Source organism: Scyliorhinus canicula, chromosome 2 (genome assembly GCF_902713615.1).
Source record: "Scyliorhinus canicula chromosome 2, sScyCan1.1, whole genome shotgun sequence".
Taxonomy (NCBI): domain Eukaryota; kingdom Metazoa; phylum Chordata; class Chondrichthyes; order Carcharhiniformes; family Scyliorhinidae; genus Scyliorhinus; species Scyliorhinus canicula.
Window position 1 is genome coordinate 77,193,251 of NC_052147.1, and position 25,997 is coordinate 77,219,247.

The 25,997-nt window shown below is 43.2% G+C and overlaps 2 protein-coding genes across 4 annotated transcripts in view; one reads left to right on the forward strand and one right to left on the reverse strand.

The window, feature by feature from the left end:
* The window catches only part of sec23a (Sec23 homolog A, coat complex II component), a 151,234-nt gene that overhangs the window by 34,163 nt on the left and 91,074 nt on the right, over positions 1-25,997 (reverse strand). Inside the window, exons 8-12 of the mRNA XM_038780953.1 lie at positions 17,629-17,787; positions 14,858-14,973; positions 12,702-12,825; positions 10,967-11,047; positions 10,326-10,415 (exon numbers count right to left, since the gene is read on the reverse strand). Coding sequence (XP_038636881.1) covers positions 10,326-10,415; positions 10,967-11,047; positions 12,702-12,825; positions 14,858-14,973; positions 17,629-17,787 — 570 coding nt within the window. The remainder of the gene's footprint in view (positions 1-10,325; positions 10,416-10,966; positions 11,048-12,701; positions 12,826-14,857; positions 14,974-17,628; positions 17,788-25,997) is intronic.
* Positions 1-25,997, forward strand: part of LOC119955092 (histamine H2 receptor) — a 95,482-nt gene that overhangs the window by 14,722 nt on the left and 54,763 nt on the right. The window contains exon 3 of one of the 3 annotated variants that reach the window (XM_038780974.1): positions 3,226-3,316. The exons of 1 other annotated variant lie outside the window; for it this stretch is intronic. In XM_038780974.1, coding sequence (XP_038636902.1) covers positions 3,226-3,316 — 91 coding nt within the window. Of the gene's footprint in view, positions 1-3,225; positions 4,236-25,997 lie in introns of those variants that run through there. One more of the 3 variants, XM_038780966.1, reaches the window with a different exon arrangement.

Below are 25,997 nucleotides of genomic sequence, written 5' to 3' on the forward strand. Positions count from 1 at the left end.
ACAGTCCCACTATTTAAAGAATAATCCATTCTCCCTTGTCAAAGAAACAGAAAAGTTGCTTAGTCTACATTTACAACATTTTGCGGACTTAAAAAGTCAAAATCATCAATAGGACAGGATTGAGTTCTTTATCACCTTAACTTCTATTTGTTAAGCACAAAGAAAAGCCCAGCCATGTATTTTTGAACAACTCTCCAGATCCTGCTACTTCCATTGATCCGGATATTTTATCAGTAATTAAAGTCCCAGAAGTGGTCAATCATTAATGCTATTATGAAATGTATGTTTACTTGATTTAAAACATAGGTGCATGTTAATGCAATTTAAATTGTAAATGTGTACAAATCTGTGATCAAAGTTGAAAAATCATACAATACAACAAAATTATGTCTACCAGGGTAGCTAAGTGCTGCATGGTCATTTGAAATGTCTGTAAGTGTTCATACGAAGAAATTTCTGCTTAGAATTAGTTTGAGAAAAATTGATTGGAGTCATTGATTGATTTCAATCGCTGATATTAAGTAGGTTTTCTGCCTACTAATTCTCATAAATGTAGCAAGCCTCAACAATTGTTTCTTTTTATATTTTTATTCTCCTTTTTCACATTTTCTCCCAAATGTACACCCAACAATAAACAATAATTAGTAACAAATGCAATGTCAATCCCTATATCAATAACAACGATCCTATCCTCCCACCAAACCCCCAAACATTAGCCTGCATGTTATCAACAAATGACAAAAAGGAATCAGGAATCATCCATAGTCACCATTAACACATACAGTCCCCCTCCCCCCAACCCTCACAGCACCCCCCCTAAGGGCAATTTATCATGGCCAATCCACCTAACCTGCACATCTTTGGACTGTGGGAGGAAACCGGAGCACCCGGAGGAAACCCACGCACACACGGGGAGGACGTGCAGACTCCGCACAGACAGCGAGCCAAGCCGGAATCGAACCTGGGACCCTGGAGCTGTGAAGCAATTGTGCTATCCACAATGTTATCACTAAGGAGGTAGTGATGGGCAAGCTAATGGGGCTAAAGGTAGACATGTCTCCTGGCCCTGATGGAATGCACCCCAGAGTGCTAAAAGAGATGGCTAGGGAAATTGCAGATGCACTAGTGATGATTTACCAAAATTCACTGGACTCTGGGGTGGTCCCGGTGGATTAGAAATGAGCAAACGTGACACCACTGTTTAAAAAAGGAGGTAGGCAGAGAGTGAGAAATTATAGGCCAGTGATCTTCGGTAGTAGGGAAGATGCTGGAATCTATCATCAAGGAAGAAATAATGAGGCATCTGGATAGAAATTGTTCCATTGGGCAGACGCAGCATGGGTTCATAAAGGGCAGATCGTGCCTAACTAATTTAGTGGAATTTTTTGAGGACATTACCAGTGCAGTAGATAACGGGGAGCCAATGGATGTGGTATATCTGGATTTCCAGAAAGCATTTGACAAGGTGCCACACAAAAGGTTGCTGCATAAGATAAAGATGCATGGCATTAAGGGTAAAGTAGTAGCATGGATAGAGGGTTGGTTAATTAATAGAAAGAAAAGAGTGGGGATTAATGGGTGTTTCTCTGGTTGGCAATCAGTAGCTAGTGGTGTCCCTCAGGGATCCGTGTTGGGCCCACAATTGTTCACAATTTACATAGATGATTTGGAGTTGGGGACCAAGTACCATGTGTCCAAGTTTGCAGATGACACTAAGATGAGTGGTAAAGCGAGAAGTGCAGAGGATACTGGAAGTTTGCCGAGGGATTTGGATAGGTTAAGTGAATGGGCTAGGGTCTGGCAGATGGAATACAATGTTGACAAATGTGAGGTTATCCATTTTGGTAGGAATAACAGCAAACGGGATTATTATTTAAACGATAAAATATTAAAGCAAGCTGCTGTGCAGTGACACCTGGGTGTGCTAGTGCACGAGTCACAGAAAGTTAGTTTACAGGTGCAACAGGTGATTAAGAAGGCAAATGGAATTTTGTCCTTCATTGCTAGAGGGATGGAGTTTAAGACTAGGGAGGTTATGCTACAACTGTATAAGGTGTTAGTGAGGCCACACCTGGAGTATTGTGTTCAGTTTTGGTCTCCTTACTTGAGAAAGGACGTACTGGCACCGGAGGGTGTGCAGAGGAGATTCACTAGGTTAATCCCAGAGCTGAAGGGGTTGGATTACGAGGAGAGGTTGAGTAGACTGGGACTGTACTCGTTGGAATTTAGGAGGATGAGGGGGTATCTTATAGAAACGTATAAAATTATGAAGGGAATAGATAGGATAGACGCGGGCAGGTTGTTTCTACTGGCGGGTGAAAGCAGAACATGGGGCATAGCCTCAAAATAAGGGGAAGTAGATTTAGGACTGAGTTTAGGAGGAACTTCTTCACCCAAAGGGTTGTGAATCTATGGAATTCCTTGCCCAGTGAACCAGTTGAGGCTCCTTTATTAAATGTTTTTAAGGTAAAGATAGATAGTTTTTTGAAGAATAAAGGGATTAAGGGTTATGGTGTTCGGGCCGGAAAGTGGAGCTGAGTCCACAAAAGATCATCCATGATCTCGTTGAATGGTGGAACAGGCTCGAGGGGCCAGATGGCCTACTCCTGCTTCTAGTTCTTATGTTCTAATGCTTGATGTAGTCCAATTCTCGAAAGTGCATAATGAATAACGCCCATGAATTGTAGAACCCCTCCATCCTTCCCCTCAGTTCAAATGTGACCTTCTCAAGAGTTAAGAATTCCAGCAGGTCCCCCCGCCAAGCCAGGGCACAGGGTGGAGAGGTTGATCTCCACGTTAACAGGATTCGCATTCGGGCGAACAACGAGGCGAAGGCTACATGTGCCTCCGCACCGGTTTCCAACCCCGGCTGGTCCCACACCCCGAATATGACCTCCCGAGGGCCCAGGTCCAGTTTCACATGCACCACTTTAGAGATTACCCTAATAACCTCCTTCCAGTAATTCTCCAGCTTTGGACAGGTCCAAAACATATGAACGTGGTTTGCAAGCCCCCCCCCCCCCCCCCCCAATGTTTACACACATCTTCCATCCCCTCAAAGAGCCGGCTCATCCTCGCCCTTGTAAGGTGTGCTCTAAATACAATGATTGTTTTTAAATGGTTCAAATAACTATGTGTAATATACAAGTAAATCACTTGATTTGAAAACAGCATAATTTTCAGAATGAAAGGTCTTATTTCATAATGCAATTAATGTTTACTCAGGAAATACAGAAATGCAATGTGTGAATGTTGGAGAAACCTCAAAAGGAGAGTTCTGCACAAAGAGGAACACTCAATTTCTTCAGCTAAAGAAGTACGTGTGAACTTCAGATCTCAAGAAATTCTACAAGCATCCACATTCATAACTAAAGTACTATGAAATAGTATTGCATAAAACCCGAAGAATTTAAATTAAAGACTGTATTCAAAAGAGATGAAAGAGCTGGTGAATGAATTTAATTAAACAAGTACAATACGGGAAGAAATTAATTTGTGTAATGCCACTACAGAGACTTATATCAATCCCTAAGGGGCAGGTGGTATTGTGAGCTATGACTTGCAGTGAACTCTTCATTGATATCATTGAAGCCTACTGGGCTGGCCAAACAGACAGTGGTCCAAAACCCTGCCAGCCCCTGGAAATTGACCAAGTCTGCTGAGGGTGCTAAGCAAACAAATTTCTCTCCTTACAAACATTATTAATTTTTAGCCAGTGTCAGTTTAACAATGCTTCTACAAGTTTGGTGCACACTATTACAGTATTGTGGTAACATTGTTCAGGAACCAAAGTTCCCCCCACCTCACAGAAGATGATTCATTCGTAAATTTCCATGATCTTTCATTTTATTGATTCTGACTGGCACACCACCATGGTATTCCCAGTATTTTCTGTTATTATTTATTTTGCCCAAGTTTCATCTGCCAGATTTTCATTAAAGGTTGTTTGAATTGTGAATCTGAAGCGCGCACAATTCTTTTCCAGATTAAGATTCACAGTATCAGGGTGCTAGATCTATTCTTATAAAACTTTGCATACATCCCAGGCACTGATTAAAATGTAATTGAGAACTTTGACATTTAATTATTGATGCTAACTTTAACCTGTTTAAACGTACAAATATTTATCTTCAACATAAAGAACATTAAGCTGGAGTGGCAGGTTAATGGTTGCCTTCTTCAAGGTTAATTCATACATGTTATGTGATCAATATTACATTGTTAGGACCAATCAAAAGAACTCTAGAAAGCAATGGTCAGATCCACAGAATGTTGTCGCACACTTCACTGTAATGATTCATCACAGACAAATTAATTGATGCTTATACCAATTATGCCGCTTGCGTCTGATTGGTTCCAGTTCCGGTTCCAGTTCCAATTCACCCAGTTCCATTGGTTCCAGTTCCAATTCACCCAGTTCCATTGGTTCCAGTTCCAGTTCCATTGCTCAACTCGGATTACAAAGCCCCTGTCTCACCCAACTTTCCTCAGCCAGGCTGGTTGAGGCAGGAACAGCGAAGCATCGGCATGGAACAAGTAGGGCTAAGAACAAGAGAGGTAAGAAACGTCCCCTTTGTACAGCACTGGCTACTGTAAAGGAAGTTTAAAGGGAGGGGGGAGTCACACCAGATGGGGGGCATCAATCCGGGAAGGAGTGGTGGACACCCTAAGGGGGTCGTGCATACGAGTGGGTGCTCAGAACGAGGCTGGGTCTGGTTTTTTTTTTTTTTTAAATAGTGACTCTGGGGTTGAGTGTGATTTTTTTCCTCTTTCAGGGTGGAAATGGCAGAACCATCCCAAGTTATCAATTTAAATTGCTTTTGTCGGATGTCTCCCAGCCCAGTGGAGTTGTCCAGAGGAAATTAGCACTTCTTGGCAATTTCCAGGTAAACTCTTATGTGGGAACATCCTCAAGGGATTCCCCAGTGCATCATTGGGGTACCCCCTAAATGTAGTGTTGGGGGAACCAGATAGTTATACATTATGTTATTCTCTGAACAAGGCCGTGTGCCTGTGTGTATAAATGATTTAATTAGGAAAGGTTGTCTGGAAGAAATGAGTCACGAAAAGGAGTGAAGGTACGAAATGAATGCATTTGTATTGAAACTATGGTCAAATGGTTTTCTAAGTAAATAGGGTGAATTTAGAAAGTTGTATCAGGAGATACTTAGAGCTATTTGTTTTCAACTGTTCAATTTCAAAGGAAAGTAAAAGGCTGTTATGCCTTGCAAAGACTTCATAAGTAAACAAGGGAAGTTTATTCAATTTTATCTGATCCGAAGTGGGGGAATAAAGGAAATCATGAAGAAAGATTGAGTTCAAAGAAGTGTGGCGGACAATAGAATCAGAGATGAAAGTTGCCCGATGCCAGAATCAGGAATGGCGATCGGGCAAAGAATGGGCCCCGTTGTCGAAATCGCAGCAGGTGCCGGTTTGACGCTGGGTCATGATGTCCCACCTCCTCCAAATTGGCGTAATCGAGGTACAAGCTGTCACAACCCCGTGTGAATATCATTATTGGGGGCTTCTGCCAGGGCTCCAAGGGGTGGAGGGGTGGCCAGAAGATGGGCTGTGGGGTCGGGGTGGATGGGTACGCAGTACGCACAGACCCGGCGATTCTCCCACTGTTTTCACGTGTTCCGCGGGTGTTTTACGTGCCACCGGTGCTAGCCTCTACCCGGTAGCGGAATCAGTGTGGGTGTGGCGCTGATTTTTCCATCGTGGAACACCACAGATACTCCATTGGCGTCAGCAGTTAGACGCAGGAATGAAGAATCCAGCCCGATATACAAGGGGAGATGCTGAGTTGATTAGTTGTTGGCTGTGTGAGGAAGATCTCTGAGAAAAGCTCTGAACTGGGAGAAGATGCAGTTTGAACCATCCAGCCTGTCAAAGCAAGAAAGTCTTGTTCTGAAGTCTTGGCTTTCCACAGCAGAGTGGAAGTGAGTTTTAGAGGTTGTGTGGTATGTCTTTATTAAAGCTATAGAGGTTTGCGAGGGTAACATTACTGTACTTTTTTGTTACAACATCTATCTGGGAATGCTGCCCTGAAGATGTTTACTTGCAGATCTGACCAAATAGGGAGTCTTTTTTTGCAGGGGTGATGGGGGAGGGGGGGGTTTAAACTAATTTTAACTGTGTAACGTAGTCTTGTGTGTTTGTGTTATTTTCTTTTTGTTAGTGAGTCTTTTACTTTTAATTTTAGTCCCAAAAATGTTACTGGACTTCTTTCTACTGGAACCAGTACTTTTCTTGTTTTCAGAATATAAATAAATGCTATTTCTCTAAGCCAAGTTTCCCTCTGGGATGCGGTTTGTTCAACAATTAACATCTGCTGTGGTCAAAACCGTCTTTAAAATTCAGGTCAGTGAACCTGAAAGATATCTTGGGCAGGATTCTCCGTTAGCCGACTGCAAATCGGGGCGGAGAATAGCTCCCAACGCCAAAATGGCGGCAGGCACCGGTTTGATGCCGAATTGCGATGCTCCGCCTCCTCAAAAACGGTGCCAATGCAAACCTCGCTGTGCATTGCTGCAACACCATTCGCATATCATTAGTGGGCCTACTCACGATGTTCTGCCTCTGATGGGCCGAGTTCACGACGGTGCGGTCCACGTGTGCACTCACAAATCATGAACCTGACGTTGTGTCTGCTGAGAGGTCATACGGACATTGTTCAGCACCGCTATACATCGCCGACAGCAGTGCCGCTGGCCGGGGGACTTCTGCAGGGGTGGGAATAGTGGGGGTAGCCAGGAGGTGAGCTGTGGGATCGGGGTGGACAGGTACGCAACACCATTATCGCAGCCAGCAGAGCAACCGTGCGGCTGCTCATGCTGCTGAGAGCCCGCTTTAAACCTGGTGCCCTGGGCCGTATAGCTCACCCCCCGCCCGGGTGCCCTCTGGCCCCAGCTAACCCATCAGCTGCATGGGTGCTCCAGCACAACCTGTCCCATCCTTTTCAGCCTCGATCAGGGTGGGTGTGGGGGGTGTATATGTGTGTGTGTGTGGGGAGGGTATATTGTTTAAGCTCGGCTGCAGCTTGTCAGCCTTGCGGGTATCGATCATGGAACCAGGGCATCCCCAACCGTTTTCATGGGAATCGATGGTGTTCCACGTGGCAACGGTGCTAGCCCCTCACTGGTAGCGGAATTGGTGCGGGTTTGGTGCCGATTATTCTGGCGTGAAAGTCCGTGAATTCGCTGTTGGAGTCAACACTTAGACTCAGAAACGGAGAATCCGGCCCCTTATATTTTCTTTCTTTTAAAAATATTTATTGTCCATAAACATTTATTTACATATTTTCTCTCTCGACATGATCAGAACAACAGTCCTCTCTGATAGCAATCAATTCCATAATAATCCAAAAGTGACCCAACATAATGAGATTTCAGAACTCAGAACCAACATACAGTGGGCTGGGTTTTACGGTCAACGATGAAGCAAAGGCATTTTCTACTGACCTTGAAGGAAGCCATTTACAATATTCTAGCGATCTCTGTGATGTGGATTGCCCTTTCTTGACACCAGTTTAAATCTGGTAGCAACTCACAGACATTGCTAGGAGCCAGCAGCAGTGATGTCAGCAAGCAGGGTAGAAAACTTCCATAGACAACAAATCAGGAAGTTAAAAGCAATGATTACCCTTCACTTAAAATTAAAATTTTCAGATAGTGGAATAAAGGATGATTGGATTTAGATCAAAGATAGAATATTAAAATTTGAAAAAATGCACAAATGCCGTGGACTTAATTATAATGACATTCTACAAATACTTACTTGACATTGGCATTATGAAATTAGCCTTTCAGACTAAGCCAGTGAGAATGTTTAGCAAAACATACCAAAAGAAACCCTGCTACAACTCATTCAATAAAGGTGTAACTTTTTCAAGGACTACTGCAGCAAGACTCACTGTCCAAGAATGGACATTTTTGTCAATTCACTGATTGCTTAAGGTTTACATTCTTGTGGGACTTGCTGGTGAATCTCAACAGTGCACCCTCTGAAGGAGCATAGAATCAATGACAGCAACTTCTGAATTTCCATGTTATTCTGCACGTGCAGTCTCCCAAAATTACTGTCAGCTTAGGTGCAGTAATGATAGCAAAGTCGACATTTCATGAGCACTACAAAATAAGCCTAATTTCCCCTTCCCCATTGAGTAAGCAAACAAGTGGCTCATGCACTTTCATCCCCCATTCCCTGGACAAATTTTAATGACCATCAAAAGAGAGTGCAATTTGTGAATTATTGTCACCTAATACACCAAAGACATCCCAAACATACAACTACATTTCTCACAAACATGTTCAACTGACAAGTTCACACCACAGATTCCAGAAAGATAACAAAGGTTTGTCATTCTGTGCCTTCACTACTTGGTCAATATCACAACTGGCAGCCACAACACAAACATTTCTCAAAGAGTGAAACAACTTCATACAATTCAGGAATAAACACATTCAACACCAAGAACATTTTAATATTTTCTATAAATGCTAAAGCAATGTACCAATTATATATATTGTATACCTAAAATAAAATAAATACTCTGAAATAGATGTAAATATCTTACATCTACTATTTCAGAGGAACTTACTTTTAATCAGAACTCTAATTATTAAACCTGTAAATTTATATTAAAAATGTTTCTACAAATTGAGATACGGGTGTGATTTTGTACGGACCATATAATGATATATAGATGATTTTATGGTATAGTTAGAATACATATACTCACTTTACATGTTCATAATATATATTTGATCATAAGACTGCATTAATATACCACCGTTTACAACCTCAAAATATTACGTTTTTGAAAGCTAATGAAGTACACTTGAAATATAGCCACTGTGAATTGTAGGAATATAAACAAATATTCACACAAACTGGTATGAAGTTCACATTCTTTTTAGAAACCCATCATTCACGTTATCAAAACTATCAATGGTATAACCCCTCTCCTTATCTTCTAACTTGTTTTGACCAATGCCACAATGATATGCACAAATGCTAGTTTACACCCTGTGCATTGTTCAAGACAAATAGGAGGGCATGTTTTTTCCCCCATGGGAAATATTACTTACATTAGCATGTTTGATAGCAAACTATGACTGAATAAGTCACATTAGGCTTGTGTTACACAATAATGTGTACATTCAGTGATATTTTGAGAAATTACATGATTAGATATACATTTGGCAGGAAATTGTAGATAAACAAATATATAAATATAACCAAGGCCATTGAAGTATGTAATTAATTTTAAAAGTTGAGATTACACAAAGTGGGTAGTGAAGATGATCTGCCACATAGGTTGCAAAAAAGGATATTCATACTGGGAAACTGGGGAAAGGAGTCTTACGATATGGCAGTAGAAAAGTGGTGGGGCGAAATTCTCCGCCCCCCACGACGGGTGGGAGAATAGCGGGAGGGCCTTCCCGACTTTTTTGACGCCCTCCCGCTATTCTCCCACCCCCCCGCCGAAATCCCGACACGAATCGCTGCCGCCGTTTTTTTACGGCCGGCAGCGATTCACAGCTGTTAGAAGGGCCGAAGTCCCAGCCCTTTACGACCTTTTTACGAACGGCAAACACACCTGGTCCTGCCGTTCGTAAAAACGTCGTGACCACCTGGAAAAAAATAACCATGGCACCGATTGGCACGGCAGTACCATGGCCGTGCCAAGGGTGCCATGGGCCCGCGATCGGTGCCCACCGATCGCGGGCAGCGGGCCCGATGCCCGCGCACTATTTGTCCTTCCGCCGCCCCGCAGTATCAATACGCGGGGCGGCTGAGGGGCAACCCGGACCGCGCATGCGCGGGTTTCGCGCAAAAACGTGATGACGTCACCCGCGCATGCGCGGGTGGCGTCTTCCCACCTGCGCATGCGCGGCTGACGTCATATGACGCGTCAGCCGGCGCTAAGTCCGACAAGCGGGTTTAACGATTTTCGTTAAGCCCGACTTGTCGGGGCCTCCGACGTCGGGCTGCTAGCCCCGACGGGGGACCAGAATCGGTCCCCCGTCGGGAAGGGGCGCGATGCCGTAAAACCCGCCCGGGTTTTACGGCGGTTTGACGATTTTTCCCGTTTTGGGAGAATTTCGCCCGTGATGTCTGGTACCTGGGAAAAGAGGAAATGTGTAAATGCTATTGGTATGAGATGGGGGGTGGGAGGGAATCCCAGGTTGTGACAATGTTGAGTGAATTAAATTGAGATCAGGGAGTATTGTGGTGGTAGTACAGGGGCCCGGGAGTATGAGGAGCAACAATCATGGGGAGGTATCAGATCTCTGCAATTTAATCTATTTTCCACATACCTGATTCACAACTTCAAAGTATATACCAAGAGTTGTATTGTGGTCCAGACCACAGATCTTCCACTGGCATGTACCACCTGTTCCAATTTCCTGTGAAGAAAATCATCAAAACTTATCTTTTTTAGCCTGTATATTATATTGGAATTTTCCACTTAAATTTGGGAAGTTTGTCCTATACTTATTCCAGTCTGCCCTCCCTCCCAACACTGCTCACCCCACTGGACACTGCTCACATCACCCCACAAAACTGTTCGCCTCTACCCATCCACCAACACTGCTCAGCCCGCCCACTGCAAAGGGCTCAGCGCAGCACCCCCACCGGAAAGGACTCAGCACCCCCCCCCCCACCAGAAAAGACAAGGCCCCCAGCATCCCACCCCAACTCTCGCCCCAGATGGGGCTCACCACCCTCCCGTGCCAACCCAAGTACACCTGAGACCACCGACCCAATGCAGCTCATCCACATTCGTCCCACCTCCCTACGGAGCTCACTGCCCTCCTGACATGACAAACTGTCCATCTAACTACAGATGATACCTTGCTGATATTCTTTTCAACACAAGCAGAACTGCACAATTGATCCTATTTTTCTGCTTATGAATCCTTAAGTTAAGAATCAATATAAACATAATACCACTCACATTTTCTGACACACAAGGTCCTTTAGCACAAAGAGATATACAGGGTCCAATGGCTCCAGAAATCTTTATTTCCCTTGATGTCTTTAGAAGAAATGAATTTTAAAAAATTATACATCTTTAATGCATTTTTTGAGCAATAGTTTAGTTCTATGGCTATGAATGCTCAGGGTATAAGTGAATCTAATTATTCTCATTGTGAAGTATTGAAACATTAAAAATAAACTTTCCAAATCCAATTTCAAAATGAGGTGGTCAAATTCTATTTTTCCATTCAAATCTATTTCCCTGCACAATCATGTGAAGAGCATTGAATATCGTAATCATTCAGGTTTTAAAATAAAGTTAACCTCTGGTACATCATTCTGCTCAGATTTACATCATCACATGCAGAATTGAAGACGGCATTCTAATTATCAAATGCAATATTGTATGTTCGGGTTCAGATTTCTCATTCAAAAATTAGCCACAACTTACTCAAAAAAGTAGTTAATCAATCTCCTTTGGTGTACAGTGAAAATATTCCTTTTTACTTAATTATAAACAAGCTAGCTGCCACAGGATAGAACAGACTAGGAAAATGGCTGTCAGATGCTTACAGCTGGAGTTCATTTCACAGACATTTCAAATTCTCAAAGCTACTTTGGATGTTAATATTTGTTACTGACTTCATCAAAAGTTGAGAAAGACCCTTTGAAAGGCAGGAGTTTACAGTCTAATCTGTAACATCCTGAACTAAAAAATCACTTCCCCCAGGTGACTAGTGGTGCAAAAACGAAAATAATTCCTGTTACAACAATGTAGAACTGAAGGATATCCAGCTAACATTGAAATGTGTTCTTTCTGATTTACGCAAAATATAGTTGATGTTTACAATTATATTACTTTAAAAGAAACTCTAGGCCAAGATCCAGTTCCATTTTGTTGTAACATTCATAGTAATTTACTTTCTGTAGAAATTCTTATCCAAGTGTAACATTACTTGCTAATATCATATTGTGTTTCAGCTAAACTAATGAACTAAAATGGAGTTAATTTTGCATTCCATTATAGAATATAGGGGGCTGGATTCTCCTATTTTGAGGCTGTGTCTGGAGGATGTGTCTGGTTTTAAGATGAAAAAGTCGGCGGCGCCCACACCGATGCTCCGCCTGGTGGGGGGCCAGCAGCAGCGCCACATATAACTCCCGGCGTTCCCGACATAAAACGGCCGGAGAATTGCCTGGTCCGTGGCTGCACATGCACGGCGACGACCTGCAGCGATCGCGCCGTACAACATGGTACCAGCCGCACGCAGACCCGGTCGGCCAAATACTGTCCCTCTGGACACCCCCTACCAGACCCCCCCCAGCCCTCGCCGAAGCCTCCCCCTGCCAGCAGCACGGTCCCGCCCAACTATGGCGGTACTGGACACAGTCCGCAGAGCATCAGAGGAGGGCCTCAAAGCCGCACACTGACGCTGTCGCAACGACATGCAGCGCGTGTCTCGATGATGCTGATTTGGTGGAGGCGGAGCATCCGAAAAACGGCACCAACCCCGATTCGGTCACAAACGGGGATTCTCCACCTGATCGTCGAATACGATTTCACCGTCGGCTAACAGAGAATTCCACCAAGAACTTTGAAAAAGACGTGAATTTTTTTGTGATTTCTGGAAATCTTTAGAATTCGGGAAGACAGCCTCCAATCAGAGTTAGTAATAATAAAACAGATTACGATGAGAAACTGCCACTATTACCTTAATTTCTAGTGTACCACCAAATGCCATTTTAAATTGCCCCTGAATATCCTTTGTAAACACTCGCTGAAAGGTTTGCTTAAATAGAGATGTGTTGAAGGAATCTCCCATCACCATGTAACCCCTGAAGAAAGGATAAGGAAAGAAGTTAGGATAAACACTGGCATTTTCTTCAAATGAGATGGAAAATGACATGAGAAATAGATTTTTAAAACAAAAAATGGAAGATCAGATGAAAGTGTTAGTTTGATTGCTAACTACAGCGTGAATGGAGTATCAACTAGAAGGTCAGAGTTCAAATACCACTCCTGTGGCATCAATGCTCAGATTTGCTCCCGAAGACATGCTGGTATTCAAGCTTTAGCATGTTAAGCAAGCATATATGATAGATAGGAGTTAGTCTTGTGGAAGGAAGCAAAGAAATTAGACAGGGAATGATTTGTTCTTCCATTGCTTGAAATCTGGTTATGGATAAACAGGAAGCTATATTCACGACAGCTATTTGCTGAACTAGTGAATGATCACAGAAGTTTACAAAAGAATGGAGGGGTAAGGAGGAGAACAGATGTAATTTAAAAGAAAATTTCAAACAAATCTGCACAAATGGGAACATTCACATATTTAAGGATTTCACACATCGAGAAACCCAACATGCTCAATCAGAATAACCCGGGAGCAAAGCAAACCTATTTCATGTGTTCTAAATATTCATCTCCTCAAGTCAACAAAATAGTCTCAACGTGGTAGAATTTGCAGTTTATAATCTCTGCCAGCTTTTATTCCCCATTAATACAACATGGCTTTATTTTTTAGGAAGCATTAAATATTCAAACTTGAAACGAAATCTAGCACAGTGACATGCAAAACATGGTACTTAATAGAGTATTAGATGACTAGGTGCTGCAACCGGAGGAATATATAATACGAACTGACATACAATGTGTTCGTACCACAATTTTAAAGAAGTACAAAGAGGTTAGACACTCTTTGCTCGATAATGATCTTATGGCAGTAGCTAAATACAGGTTATGGGCTCAATCTGGGCTCAATGCTCAAACTTACAGGCTTCTAAGAAAAACATGGTCTTAAAAGATGCACATATGTATAAAATTAATCTACAACAATTCACATCTGGATAGAAAGAAATACCCATGTTTGTTTATACATAAACATGTTAGAAAATATTAACCTTTAAAGGAGTGTGACAAGATTTACATAAAGTCTGAAAACAGAGCGATATTGCATCGGGCATCCTCTGACCTCAGTAAAGGCATAAAACGGAGAACAGCTGCAAATCTTTTATATATTTCTCAACCATCTACATATGTAACAGAATAACCATGTGCATTTTTTGGCAATCTTCCATCACATGAGATGATGTGTTGCCGGTTAAGGAACTTCATTTTGGCATGGCAGTCTCGGTCACATGTGCTGCACAGGAAGACAGTGGCCTGTGATGGTGCAGAATTTTCTGGCCACTGTTTTCTCTGGGCCCTCCAAACAGTCAGTCTCCAGAGGCCACAGACATCGGCGACTATGTCCCAGGTGTCTGTGCCAATGTCTGCCTCCTTCATATCTTGCTTGCAGATGTGCTTACAGCAGATTGATGGTGATATGGCATCATCCTGGATCATGACATTTGTCATTCTGATGCTGATGGTCAAACCGAACTCTTTACAGTGTGAGGGAAATTGTTCATTTGCTAAAGGTGGTCCTCAGTATGGAATGCTAGTGTTGCATCACCAACATACAGCATCATGCAATACTAATGAACTAAACCTTTGTAAATCTCTAGAAGCAGAGATTTCACTGGATTGCACTGGAAGGGTTCATTTAAACAGATAACGAGAGAAGTGTCTTGGTAGGAATTTAATCCTTTTCCTAAGAATTTAACTAATTTATTTTCAGCTTTCTTTTTCATACACTGACAAAAAGGAAAAGCAGAATAATGACTTGAGGGGATATAGATTTTTCTTGAAAAATTGTAATGGATCAAATTTTCTGGCAGTAACCTAGTCCAAACATATTCAAGACACAAACCCAGAATTTATTCGCTGTACTCGCATCTTTGTCTTTCTCACATTTTATGAATTATTTGACTTTGGCACTGTAGGGCTAGTAATTTGATTTGAATCTCCCACATTGCTTGTACTCACCCGGTATGATTTGGGCAGCATTTCATTTCATTGAGACCAGTCTGATCCAATGCACAGGCATAGATATCAATGACATGGCCATTTGCTGCTGCTCGATTTGACAAGGCTTCATAGTGCTATAATAAGAGTAAAGGATAAAATACTGAAATATTAAACCAACTCGAAGTCTCCTGCACACAATAAGCATGATACAAAAATAAATCCTCGACACTTACCACTTTTTTATTTAAACAGTTCTGCCAAATTTGTTGTCAACGGTTACGATATTAATGAATTATTTATAGAATACATTCATTTGAAAAGTATGCACTTTAGTCTTAACTTATGCCACAATATCTATAATACAAAGGAAAAGTTGGTTGGCATTATACAAGTGTGTGGTAGAGGTTCAACTTGGCTTCCAAAAAAAACAATGTGCAAGGAAAGGGGCTGTCCAAGTTGCGCTTGCAGAAAGCCAGCACAGATGTGACGGGGTGAATGACTTCCTTCTGTGCTGTAACCATTCTATGATTCTACATCTCAGAAGGTTAAGAAGTAGAATCAGTATAGGTGGAGATTAGGAATACCAAGTGTCAGTAAAACATTGGCAGAAGTAGCCTATTGGCCCCCTAATAGTGGTTATACTGTTGGATTTAAGGGATAAATAATTGAAACTTATAACAAAGACAATTGTGGGGGACTTTAATCTTCACAGGGGCTGGACCACACAAATTGGCAAAGTTGTGTGGCAGATGAGCTGGTAGAATGCTTTTGTGACAATTTGCTGGAGCATTAAGTTGTGGAACCAACTGGGGATAAAGCTATTCCAGATCTAGTATTGTGTGATAAGCCAGGATCATAGTAAAAGACCCTCTGGGAAAAGTGATCACAATACAACTAAATTCCCTATTAAGTTGCAAACTTAATATATCCCAAACAAGAGGCTTAAACTTAAATAGGTATGAGGGGGAGAGCTGGGCCAATTGGATAAAAACATTAAAAGGTATGGCCATAAATACATAATGGGAAATAGTTAAAGAAACAATTAAAAATGTTCAACAAAAATACATTCCACTGAAAAACAAAAACTAAGCCGGGCAGCACAGTAGCACAGTGGTTGTCACAATGGCTTCACAGCGCCAGGGTCCCAGGTTCGATTCCCGGCTTGGGTCACTGTGTGTGCAGAGTCTGCACATTTTCCCCGTGTCAGTGTGGGTTTCCTCCAGGTGCTGTAGTTTCCTCCCACAAGTCCCGAAAGACGTGCTATTAGGTAATTCGGACATTCTGAATTCTCCCCCAGTGGACCCGAACAGGCACCGGAATGTGGAGACTAGGGGCTTTTCACAGTGACTTCATTGCGGTGGATGCAAGCATACTTGAGACAATAAAGATCATTAAAAATAATATATTTTTTTTAAAAAGATCCATTCGTACAGAGGGAACTTAAGCATATTATTACATTAAAATAAGAAGCTATAATGATGTAATAAGATGCACTAAGTTTGAGGATTGGGTGTGTTTTAGAAACCAGCAGAGGGCCACTAAAAAGTTGATAGAAAGGGAAAAAATGGAATAGGAGAGTAAACAAGCCAGGAATATAAAAACAGAATGCAAGAGCTTTTGCAAGTATATTAAAATGAAGAGACTAGCAAAAGTAAATGTTGATTTCTTAGAGGCAGAGACAGGAAGAATTATGAAAATTGCAGAAACTTCGAACAAATATTTAGTGTCTACCTTCACAGTAGAAGGCACACATTCCACATAAATAAGAGAGAGTAATCAATAGGCTAATAAGAGTGAGGAACTCTACGTAATTAATATCAGCAAAGAAAAAGTATTAGATAAAAGTCAAGGTACTAAATATCCAACTGATGGCTTACATCCTTCGGTTCTAAAAGAGATGGCGCAGAAACAGTGGATATGTTGGTTATGATTATCCAAAATTCTCTAGGTCCCAGAAATTAGCAAATCAAACTCCATTACTCAAGAAAGGAGGAAGAGAGAAAATTGAGGGCATTTAGTCATCTGGAAAATGCTGCAATCTATTAAAGTCTCAACAATGCACTTAGAAAATCACAGCATGATCCTGGACTGCAGCAGAAGTGGCAGCTCACCACCACCTTCTGAAGGACAGTTAGTGACGCACATTAAATGTTGGCCTCGCCAGCAACACCCACGTGTCTTGAATAATTTTTTTCAAAAAGACAAAGTTAACATGGCTTTTACACAAAGGAAATTCTGTTGGTCAAATTTATTGGAGTTTTTTTGAGGATGTAACTAGGAACATAGATAAGGGAAACCAGTAGATATGGTATATTTGGATTTCCAAAGACATTTGATAAAGTGCCACATGAAAGGTCAATAGACAAAATAAATGCTCATGACATTGGAGTAATATATTAGCATGGTTGGATATTAGCATGGTTATTGGACAGGAAGCATAGAGTAGATAAACTGGGCATTTTCAAGCTGGCAGGCTATGGCTAATGGAGTGCTACAAGGATCAGTGCTGGGACCTTAGCTATTTACAATCTATATCAAAGACTTCGATGAAGAAACAGAGAGTAGCGTATCCACATTTGTTGACACTATAAAGCTGGGTGAGAATGCCAGCTGTGAGGAGTACACAAGGAGGCTGCAAAAAGATATAGACAGATCAAGCGAGTGGAAAACAAAATGGCAGGTGGAGAAAATGAGAGATTATTCATTGTGGTCATATGAATAGAGAACAGACTTGATGGGCTAAATGTTCAACTCCTGTTCCAATGTAGAATATGATGTATAATATTTACCTTCATGGCTTTCTTCATATATTTAATGTTGTCTTTCTCAATGTCATGCCAAGATCTGATGGGTGTCTTCAGGTCATCCCCCACAACCATTCCAGGTCCTTGTGTGGCTGGGCCCCCAATAAACATCATCACCCGACCTCCAGTATTAGGGAAAGTGCACTATTTTAAAAGAAAAATCAGATAAAAACATGAGAAAATATACCCAGCTCAGAAATTAACCAAAAACATCACAGTGCTACATGGCACTATATTACCACTTCTGTATGGGATTCAAGATACACCTCAAAGTTATAAAAATCCTGACCGATTTAGGTAATGCTTTTCTAAATCTTCTATGATCTACATATATTTCCAGGGACCCAGGCTCGATTCCCGGCTTGGGTCACTGTCTGTGCGGAATCTACACATTCTCCCCCATGTCTGCATGGGTTTCCTCCAAGTGCTCCGGTTTCTTTCCACAAGTCCCAAAAGATGTGCTTGTTAGGTGAATTGGACATTCTGAATTCTCCCTCAGTGTACCCCAACAGGTGCCAGAGTGTGGCGACTGGGGGAATTTTGCAGTAACTTCATTGCAGTGTTATGCAAGTCTACTTGTGACACTAATAAAAATTATTATTATTAATCGTGTATTGTTTGAAACTAATACAATATTATTGTGTCTTCAATAGGCTTCTCTGAATAAGTTTTAACTTTACCCTCTAGGGTAGAAGTCAATGTCAACAGTGTGAGCTCTGGTTCCCTCCCACAAAGATGTGCAGGTTAGGTGGATTGGCCATGCTAAATTGCCCCTTAAGTGTCCAAAGGTTAGATGGTGTTACAGGGATAGGGCAGGGTAGTGGGCCTAGGTATGGTGTTCTTTGAGGCTCGGTGCAGACTTGATGGACTGAATGGCTTCTTTCTGCACTGTAGTGATTCTATAAATTGCCCTTCTCTGGCAACCATCCGTCAATCTGACTCAAATCGCAAGCTTCAGCTAGTTCCGACAGTGTGACAGCACAAGTTACTCAGAAAAGTTTAGACTAATTAAAACTGCTTTGAGCTTCTGAGTAACTATTGTATGGATCTTCTACATCTGACAAGGGACCCGACTAACCTCCCCCGCCCAATGGAAGTCTCCCCACCACCCATGGGATCCCCCAATGCCAAGGGACCCCTGACTACCCCTAACGCCCCACCATGGGATTCCCCTACCACCACCAACCTGCACAGGTACCCTTGACTGCACTCCCCACAACTGGACCGCCTCCTTCCCAAGAACTTTAAACTTACCTATTTTCAGCAGTTAGTGCTGCAAAAAAAGGGGGAGGGGGCCTGGCTTCCTCACGCCCGACTCTGCAGCCCTCAACTGAAGACCTCAGGAGTACGCAGCACTACATAGTTCTCAACTGGCCTGAGTCAAAAGGTCAGATGAGAAAGAACCTCCTGCATTTTATGGTAGGAAAGTAGGAGCAAAGTGGTTAGCAGCCACTGATTGGGCCTGAACTTCTGTGGAGTGGCATTCAATTTTGTGACCCATGTTATCTATTGTATATTTTGTCTGGCTTACTGTACTTGCAAGTCAGTGCATTGTGAAATTGCAGGATCCATGTTTTATTAGTTTGACTGCAGCAGCAGTAAAAGACAGTTGTAATTTTAATCACTTCCTGTATCAACTTGTGTGCTCTTTGACCTTGAAAAAAATCAAAAACAAACTGCTGATGAGGATGACCGATCTTTGTGCAATGCCATTGGAAAAGTGAAATTAAAGGCTAGTTTAATTTTCACCTGAACCGCATCTTGGATTTTTACTGCACAACAGAAAAAGACTGTCAGTTGAATACTGCTACCTGCAGAATTTGGAACAAAAATAAAAATAAACTGTAGAGTATAGTACAATAGAGTATTATAGAAAAAAAAAGAATCACAGCTGTTTAGAAGAGTTAAAGGAAAAACTGCAATTAGAGGCGCTGTTGCTTTAAGTTAAAAAGAAAACCCAGAACATATCAAAAAAAAAAATAAAATAAACTAGTTAAAAGATGGACATGTGGGTTATGTTGATGAGACTGCTGAACAATTTTTTTTAAAATTAATTTATGGGATGTGTGCATCTCTGGTTAGACCAGCATTTATTGCCCATCCCTAGCTGCCTTTCAGAAGATGGTGGTGAGTTGCCTTCTTGAACCACTACATTCCTTGAGGTGTAGTGGGTGCATCCAGTGTGCTGTTAGGAAGGGAGTTCCAGGATGTTGCCCCAGCGACAGTGAAGGAACGGCAATATATTTCCAAGCCAAGGTGGTGAGAGACTTGGAGCGGAACCTCCAGGTGGTATCTGCTGATCTTGTCCTTCTAGATGGTTGTGGGTTTGGAAGGTGCTGCCTGAGGAACCTTGATAAGTTACTGCAGTGCAACTGTAGATGGTACTCACGGTTGCCACTGCTCATTGGTGGTGTTTCTGGAAGGGGTATTAATCAAGCAGGCTGCCTTGTACTGGATGGTGTCACTCTTCATGAGAGTGTTGTTGGAGCTGTAGTTAACCAGGCAAATGAGCTCCTACACTCAATGTTGAGTTCTTTGTTCTTGCAATTGCAATTGAAAATGCTGGAAAGGTGGCAGCTTTCTTAAGTGTGATGGGATCAAAGAGCTTTGGCTTATTAAGTTTGGTGCTGCGTGACCAATCTGGCATATAATCGTATAAGGGCGTTGTAAAATTCCTGGAGATGCATTTTCCTCCAATGTCATAGCAAAATGATTTAGGCTTCATAAAAGAAGCCAAGAGAAGAGTGAGAATTAATTGTGCAGTCTCACTGAACATTGTGAATCCAATTAAGCACTGAACGATATCCTCCGTGACAGGTTGGCCTGTTACCTTCGTAATGAAGCAATGCAGAACACCTCCTGACAGAGGCTAGCCTTGCCTTGCAGAAAGCCATAGACATTGCTGTCTCCATGGAGCTGGCTGCAAAAGAAGCACAGCAACTGAATGTGTCAACTCAACTGCCTAACGTGACAGCTGATCATGCACACAAGATATCCAACAGCAGAGAATGTTACCATTGTGGAAAGCCTGGTAACCATCCATCTGAATGTTGCTGCAGAGACTTTGAATGTCATCAGTATGGCAAGGGACCCAGTCCGAAAAGCAAAACAGGAAAGAAGCTATCTGCAGTCTGTCAGAACAAGAAGAATCAGTGTCGTACAGCAGGAACAGGAGGAGCAAGTCTGTCAGAACAAGAAGAATCAGTGTCATACAGCAGGAACAGGAGGAGCAGAGTGACACTGATTCTAAAAGGGCCCCTCCTCATCTCGTCAGTGGCAGCTAGTTCACAGGGATACTGGGTAACACCGCTGCTGTAGGGCAAACCAATACATATGGAGCTAGATATAGGGGCAGCAGCTTCCCCGATCCCAGATGCTGCAGAAGGAGAAGCTGAAATATCTTCCCTGGACACCTGCAAAAAGCGTTCTGAAAACATAGACAGGGAAGTGTGTACCTATGGTGGGCAGAATAGAGGTTAATTTGGAACTAAATGGACAGACTGCTAAGCTACCACTGTTCGTGGTGAAAGGCTACTACCCTGCTTTAATTGGACAGTCATGGCTGGAAAAGATCCAATTAAACTGGGCGAATGTATATGGCAGTGCCACAGAAGAAATTGGTCTGACAGCTTTGATACAAGTACATGGTGTTGTTTTCAAAGGAGATCTGGGAAGCAAGAAGGGAATTCCCTAACATTGAATATAAAATCTGATTCTCAACCAAAGTTTCTGAAGGCCTGAACCATGCCTTATGCCATAGGACTAAAAGTTGATGCTGACCTGGAGCATCAGGTGCCTGTCCCTCAGTGAATGGGCATCTCCCATCATTCCAGTGTGTCATGGGAGTGTCCCTTTAAGAAAGGTTTTTGTCTTATCACATGGCTTCAGCGATGTCATTTGGGTGGAGCTGGGCAGTGGCTGTTTGAGTTGTTTTTCTTTCATTTCAATTTTGACTGCTGTGGACTACAGACAGAGCAAATAAGTGTTTTGGCCTGTCTCTCTCTCTATTTTCATTTTCAAGAGCTGTTCCAGTAAAAAAAAACATTGATTATTGTTACCTGTTTTGGTAACTTAAAAGATATAGTTTGCTTTCCTGAACCTGCTGGCGAGATGGAGTCAGAATCTCAGGGAAAGCAAGTCTTATTCAAGTGAGAATGCAGAGTGCTGGGCTACATCCTTAAAAGGGGGTTTTGGTTTATGGGATTTTGTTTTTGAATTGGAACTGTTGTGGGGATTCATTAAGTGTTATACATAAATTATTGTAGCCGTGTGGTGTCTTTAACATTTGTAATTGATAACAATTCTTGCTGTTTGTTTATATATATGTTAACTAAGTTCTTAGAATAAAGCTTGTTTTGATTAAAAGTGTCTAGGTAGACTGTTGAATCACACCTGAAGGGAAGGCTCTTGAGCTCATCCTAGCCAAATTCAAATTAAAGGTTGTAGGTCAGGTGGACTTCATAATATACTTTGGAGTTTCTAAGCCCTGGCCCATAACAAAATATCAAAATAAGCATCTATTACGATTGTAAAATTACTGTTAATACTGTGTTGTGTGCTGAACAATACCCACATCTCCGGATTGAGGACCTTTTTGCTGGTCTGGCTGGTGGACAGAAATTCCACCTATTCCACGTCTATTCACAAATGCACACTGATGAGAAGTCAAAAGAGCATGTTACCATCAACGCACAAGGGACTGTACAGATATTGCCTTTTGAAATAACATCAATTCCAGCCTTGTTTCAGAGGGCAATGGACCAGTTCTTGTATGGCTTACCTAGAGTTCAGTGCCACCTTGATGACATCTTGCTAACAGTAAAGTCTGACGAGGATCATCTCAAAAACTTTGTGCCACCTTACAGAGGCTAGGAGCATAGCCTATGGGTTTTTTTTCAATCTCCTGTAGAATATTTGGGGCAGGTCATTGATGCTGCAGGGCTTCACAAAGTATCCTCCAAGATCAAGGCCATTGTGGATGCTCCAGCTCTTCAGACTATCAACCATCTGCCCCCATTCTTAGGGCTGCTGAATTATTATGCGAGATTCATACCATAATAAACCCTGCTGAAACCCCTGCATGAACTTCTGTGCTGGAACAAAGCATGGAAATGGACAGAAGCCTGTGTAGGCTAAAGCAGTAATGACGCAATTAGCCCTCCTTACCTCCACAACCTGCATGTGATGCTTTGGCTTATGGAGTTGGGGCTGTTGTCTCATATATAATGCCCTCTGTTGTGGAGAGACCCATAGTGTTCACTGCATGGACTTTAAATAAAGCAGTGAGCCAATGTGCTCAAATGGAACACAAAGCACTGGAGATCATTTTCCAGAAATCTCACCAGTACCAGTTTGGACAGAAATTTATGCACCAGACTGATCATCAACCACTCACCTCAATATTTAATCCACACACAAGTATCCCTTCTTTAGCTGCAAGCAGTAGCAGCGTTGGGAATTAATGTTGCGTGCTCACACATATGGCATAAAAGAGTGACAATCTACCTTGCATGGCAATGTGGATGGCCTTTTGAGGTTTTCCCTACCTGTCGGCCATAGGGGTATAGACACTGTTTTCTGTCACCAGGATTGAGAATCCCGAAGGTTGTGTTGCCTGCCTGGTGCTCAGGTTCGGAATATCTCATCTGGGCTGCAGAGGAACTTGGACTGGGAGGGTAAAGATCCAGTTGTCATGGTACCAATGACATAGGAAAACAAGAATAGAGATTCTGCTGATGGACTATGAGCAATTAAAAGAGGCAATATTAAAAGCAGAACCAAAAAGGTAATAATCTTTGGATTACTACCCGAGCCACAAGCCAATTGGCACAGGTAAGTGTGTGGCTCCAAGGTTGGTGTGGGAGAAATGGGTTTGAATTCATGGGACATTGGCACCAGTACTGGGGAAGGAGGGAGCTGTTCCAATGGGATGGTCTTCACTTGAATCAAGCTGGGACCAGAGTCCTAGCGAAACATATAACTAGCGCTGTAGATAGAGCTTTAAACTAATAGTTGGGGATGGGGGGGGGGGGTTCAGTTGTATGGAAAATTAGAAAACCGAAGTTAAAGGAAAAGGTGAGAGTGCAGGTTAATAATGAGGACTTTAGACTTCCGGTGGTGGCTACGAAGGAGTAAGTCGCACATTTGGTGGCTCCAGCTTGGGCCGGACTTCTGCCCCCGATTATTTACCGGACTCGATTTGAAAAATCGATGATAGAGGCAATTTTGTACTGGATTCCCACATCGGTGCATGGAGAGGAGGACTAGAAGTGCTCGCAAAGACGGAAACAGATGGACTGAGACGGCTTGGGCTGAAGCTGCAGTGGGAGAAAGCATGGCGTATGACCGGACCTCTAGCTTGTCGACCCAGCGGTCAACGGAGCAGCTGATGCAAGTTATCCTGGAGGGCTTCACCAAGCAGAAGCAGGACTGCTTGGACCAGATTAAAGAGTCAATTGCGCGGCTGGAGCTTTGATTGGATGCCCAAGATCGGGCGATCCAGAAAGTAGATAAGGCGCTGGCTGACCAGGAGGAACATCAAACTGCGGTGGAATTGGTGCTGGGGATGCTGAGAGACCAGCAGAAAAGACTCCTAGAGAAGGTGGAGGATCTAGAGAATAGGTCCCACCGGCAGAACTTGGAGATCGTTGGGCTCCCGGAGGGGTCCGAAGGAGCGGACGCTGGGGCAGACGTAGCGGACATGTTCGAGAAGCTGCTGGGGGATGGGGCATTCTCCAGACCCTTGGAGGTGGACAGGGCTCACAGAGTGCTCGTGAGGAAGCCCCGAAGGGGAGACCCCCCCCTTCGCCCCGAGGGCAATGGTGGTGAGATTCCACAGGTATTTGGATAAGGAGCGGATTTTACAGTGGACCAAGCAGACGCGGAGTTGTAAACGGGAGAACAGTATCCTGCGGATCTATCAGGACCGGAGTGCAGAGGTGGCCAGGAGAAGAGCGGGGTTTACCACAATCAGGTTGACCCTTTTTAAGAAAAAGGTGAAGTTTGAACTGCTGTATCCGGCCCGTCTCTGGGTCACGTACGAGGAGCAACATTTGTATTTCAAGTCGCCTAAGGAAGCACTGGACTTTGCGAAAAAGAAAGGACTGGTGGCGGACTGAGAACTTTTGAACTTTGCTGCAACGTTCATGTTTAAAAAAGTTTCTTGTTTTTTGTTTTGTGGACGCTATTTGTAATGCCTTCTGTATTGGTTTGGGGCTTGTTGCAGAGCTGAGTGAGTTAAACTTTACATTTGCACTGTTGGGGGATGGAGATGTGTTCGTTTAGATGCTGGATCTCTTGCTTCATCTTTTCTTTGTTTAGTGTTTTTTTATGTCGAGCAATTGTTTTGGGATTGTTTGTCATTTGAATATGTGTATGAGTGGGGGGGGGGGGGGGTGGAAGAGAGGGTGGGGAGGGAACAATAGGTGGGAGAATGTCTGGCGCCAGGGGTGGGGGCCACCAAGCTAGCTGGGCGAGCTAGCTCACGGAAGCGTAGTGGGGAGTGAGCAGATGTTAGACTTATCAAAGGGGTTGATTTATATTGTGCTGTTAGTGAGGGGGGGGGGGGAACGGAGAGAATGTCCTGCTGACGAGGGAGAGACTGTTGCTCAGGGACAGAGAGGAGGTTGGGAGCGGAGGCTGCCTGCGGGCGGGCCTGTGGAGACGCGGGCTGGAGACTGGCCCAAGAAAGATGATGGCTGATCGGCGAAGGGGGGGGGCGCGATGACCCCCCCAACTAGGCTGATCACCTGGAATGCATGAGGGCTAAATGGGCCGGTCAAGGGGGCCCGCGTTTTCACGCATTTGAGAGGACTGAAGGCGGATGTTGTAATGCTGCAGGAGACGCACCTTAAAGTAGCTGACCAGATTAGATTTAGGAAAGGTTGGGTCGGACAGATCTTTCACTCGGGACTGGACTCGAAGACTAGAGGGGTCGCAATCCTGATCAACAAGCGGGTGGTGTTTGAAGCGGGAAGACTAGTTTCGGATGTGGGAGGCCAGTACATTATGATCAGTGGGAAACTGGAGGGGGTGCAGGTGGTACTAGCAAATGTGTATGCACCAATTTGGGACAATGTGGAGTTTATAAAGAGGATGCTGGGGAAGATACCGGACCTGGATTCGCATAAGTTGGTCATGGGAGGGGACTTCAACAGTTATTGACCCTGGTTTAGACCGATCAAGCTCAAAAACGGGCAGGGTGCCAGCAATGGCAAAGGAACTAAAAGGGTTCATGGAGCAGATGTTTGGGGGGGGGGGGGGGGGGGGGGGGGGGGTGAAGGGTGAACCCATGGAGATTTGGGCAGCCGAGGGTGAAGGAGTTCTCCTTCTACTCACACGTGCATAAAGTGTAC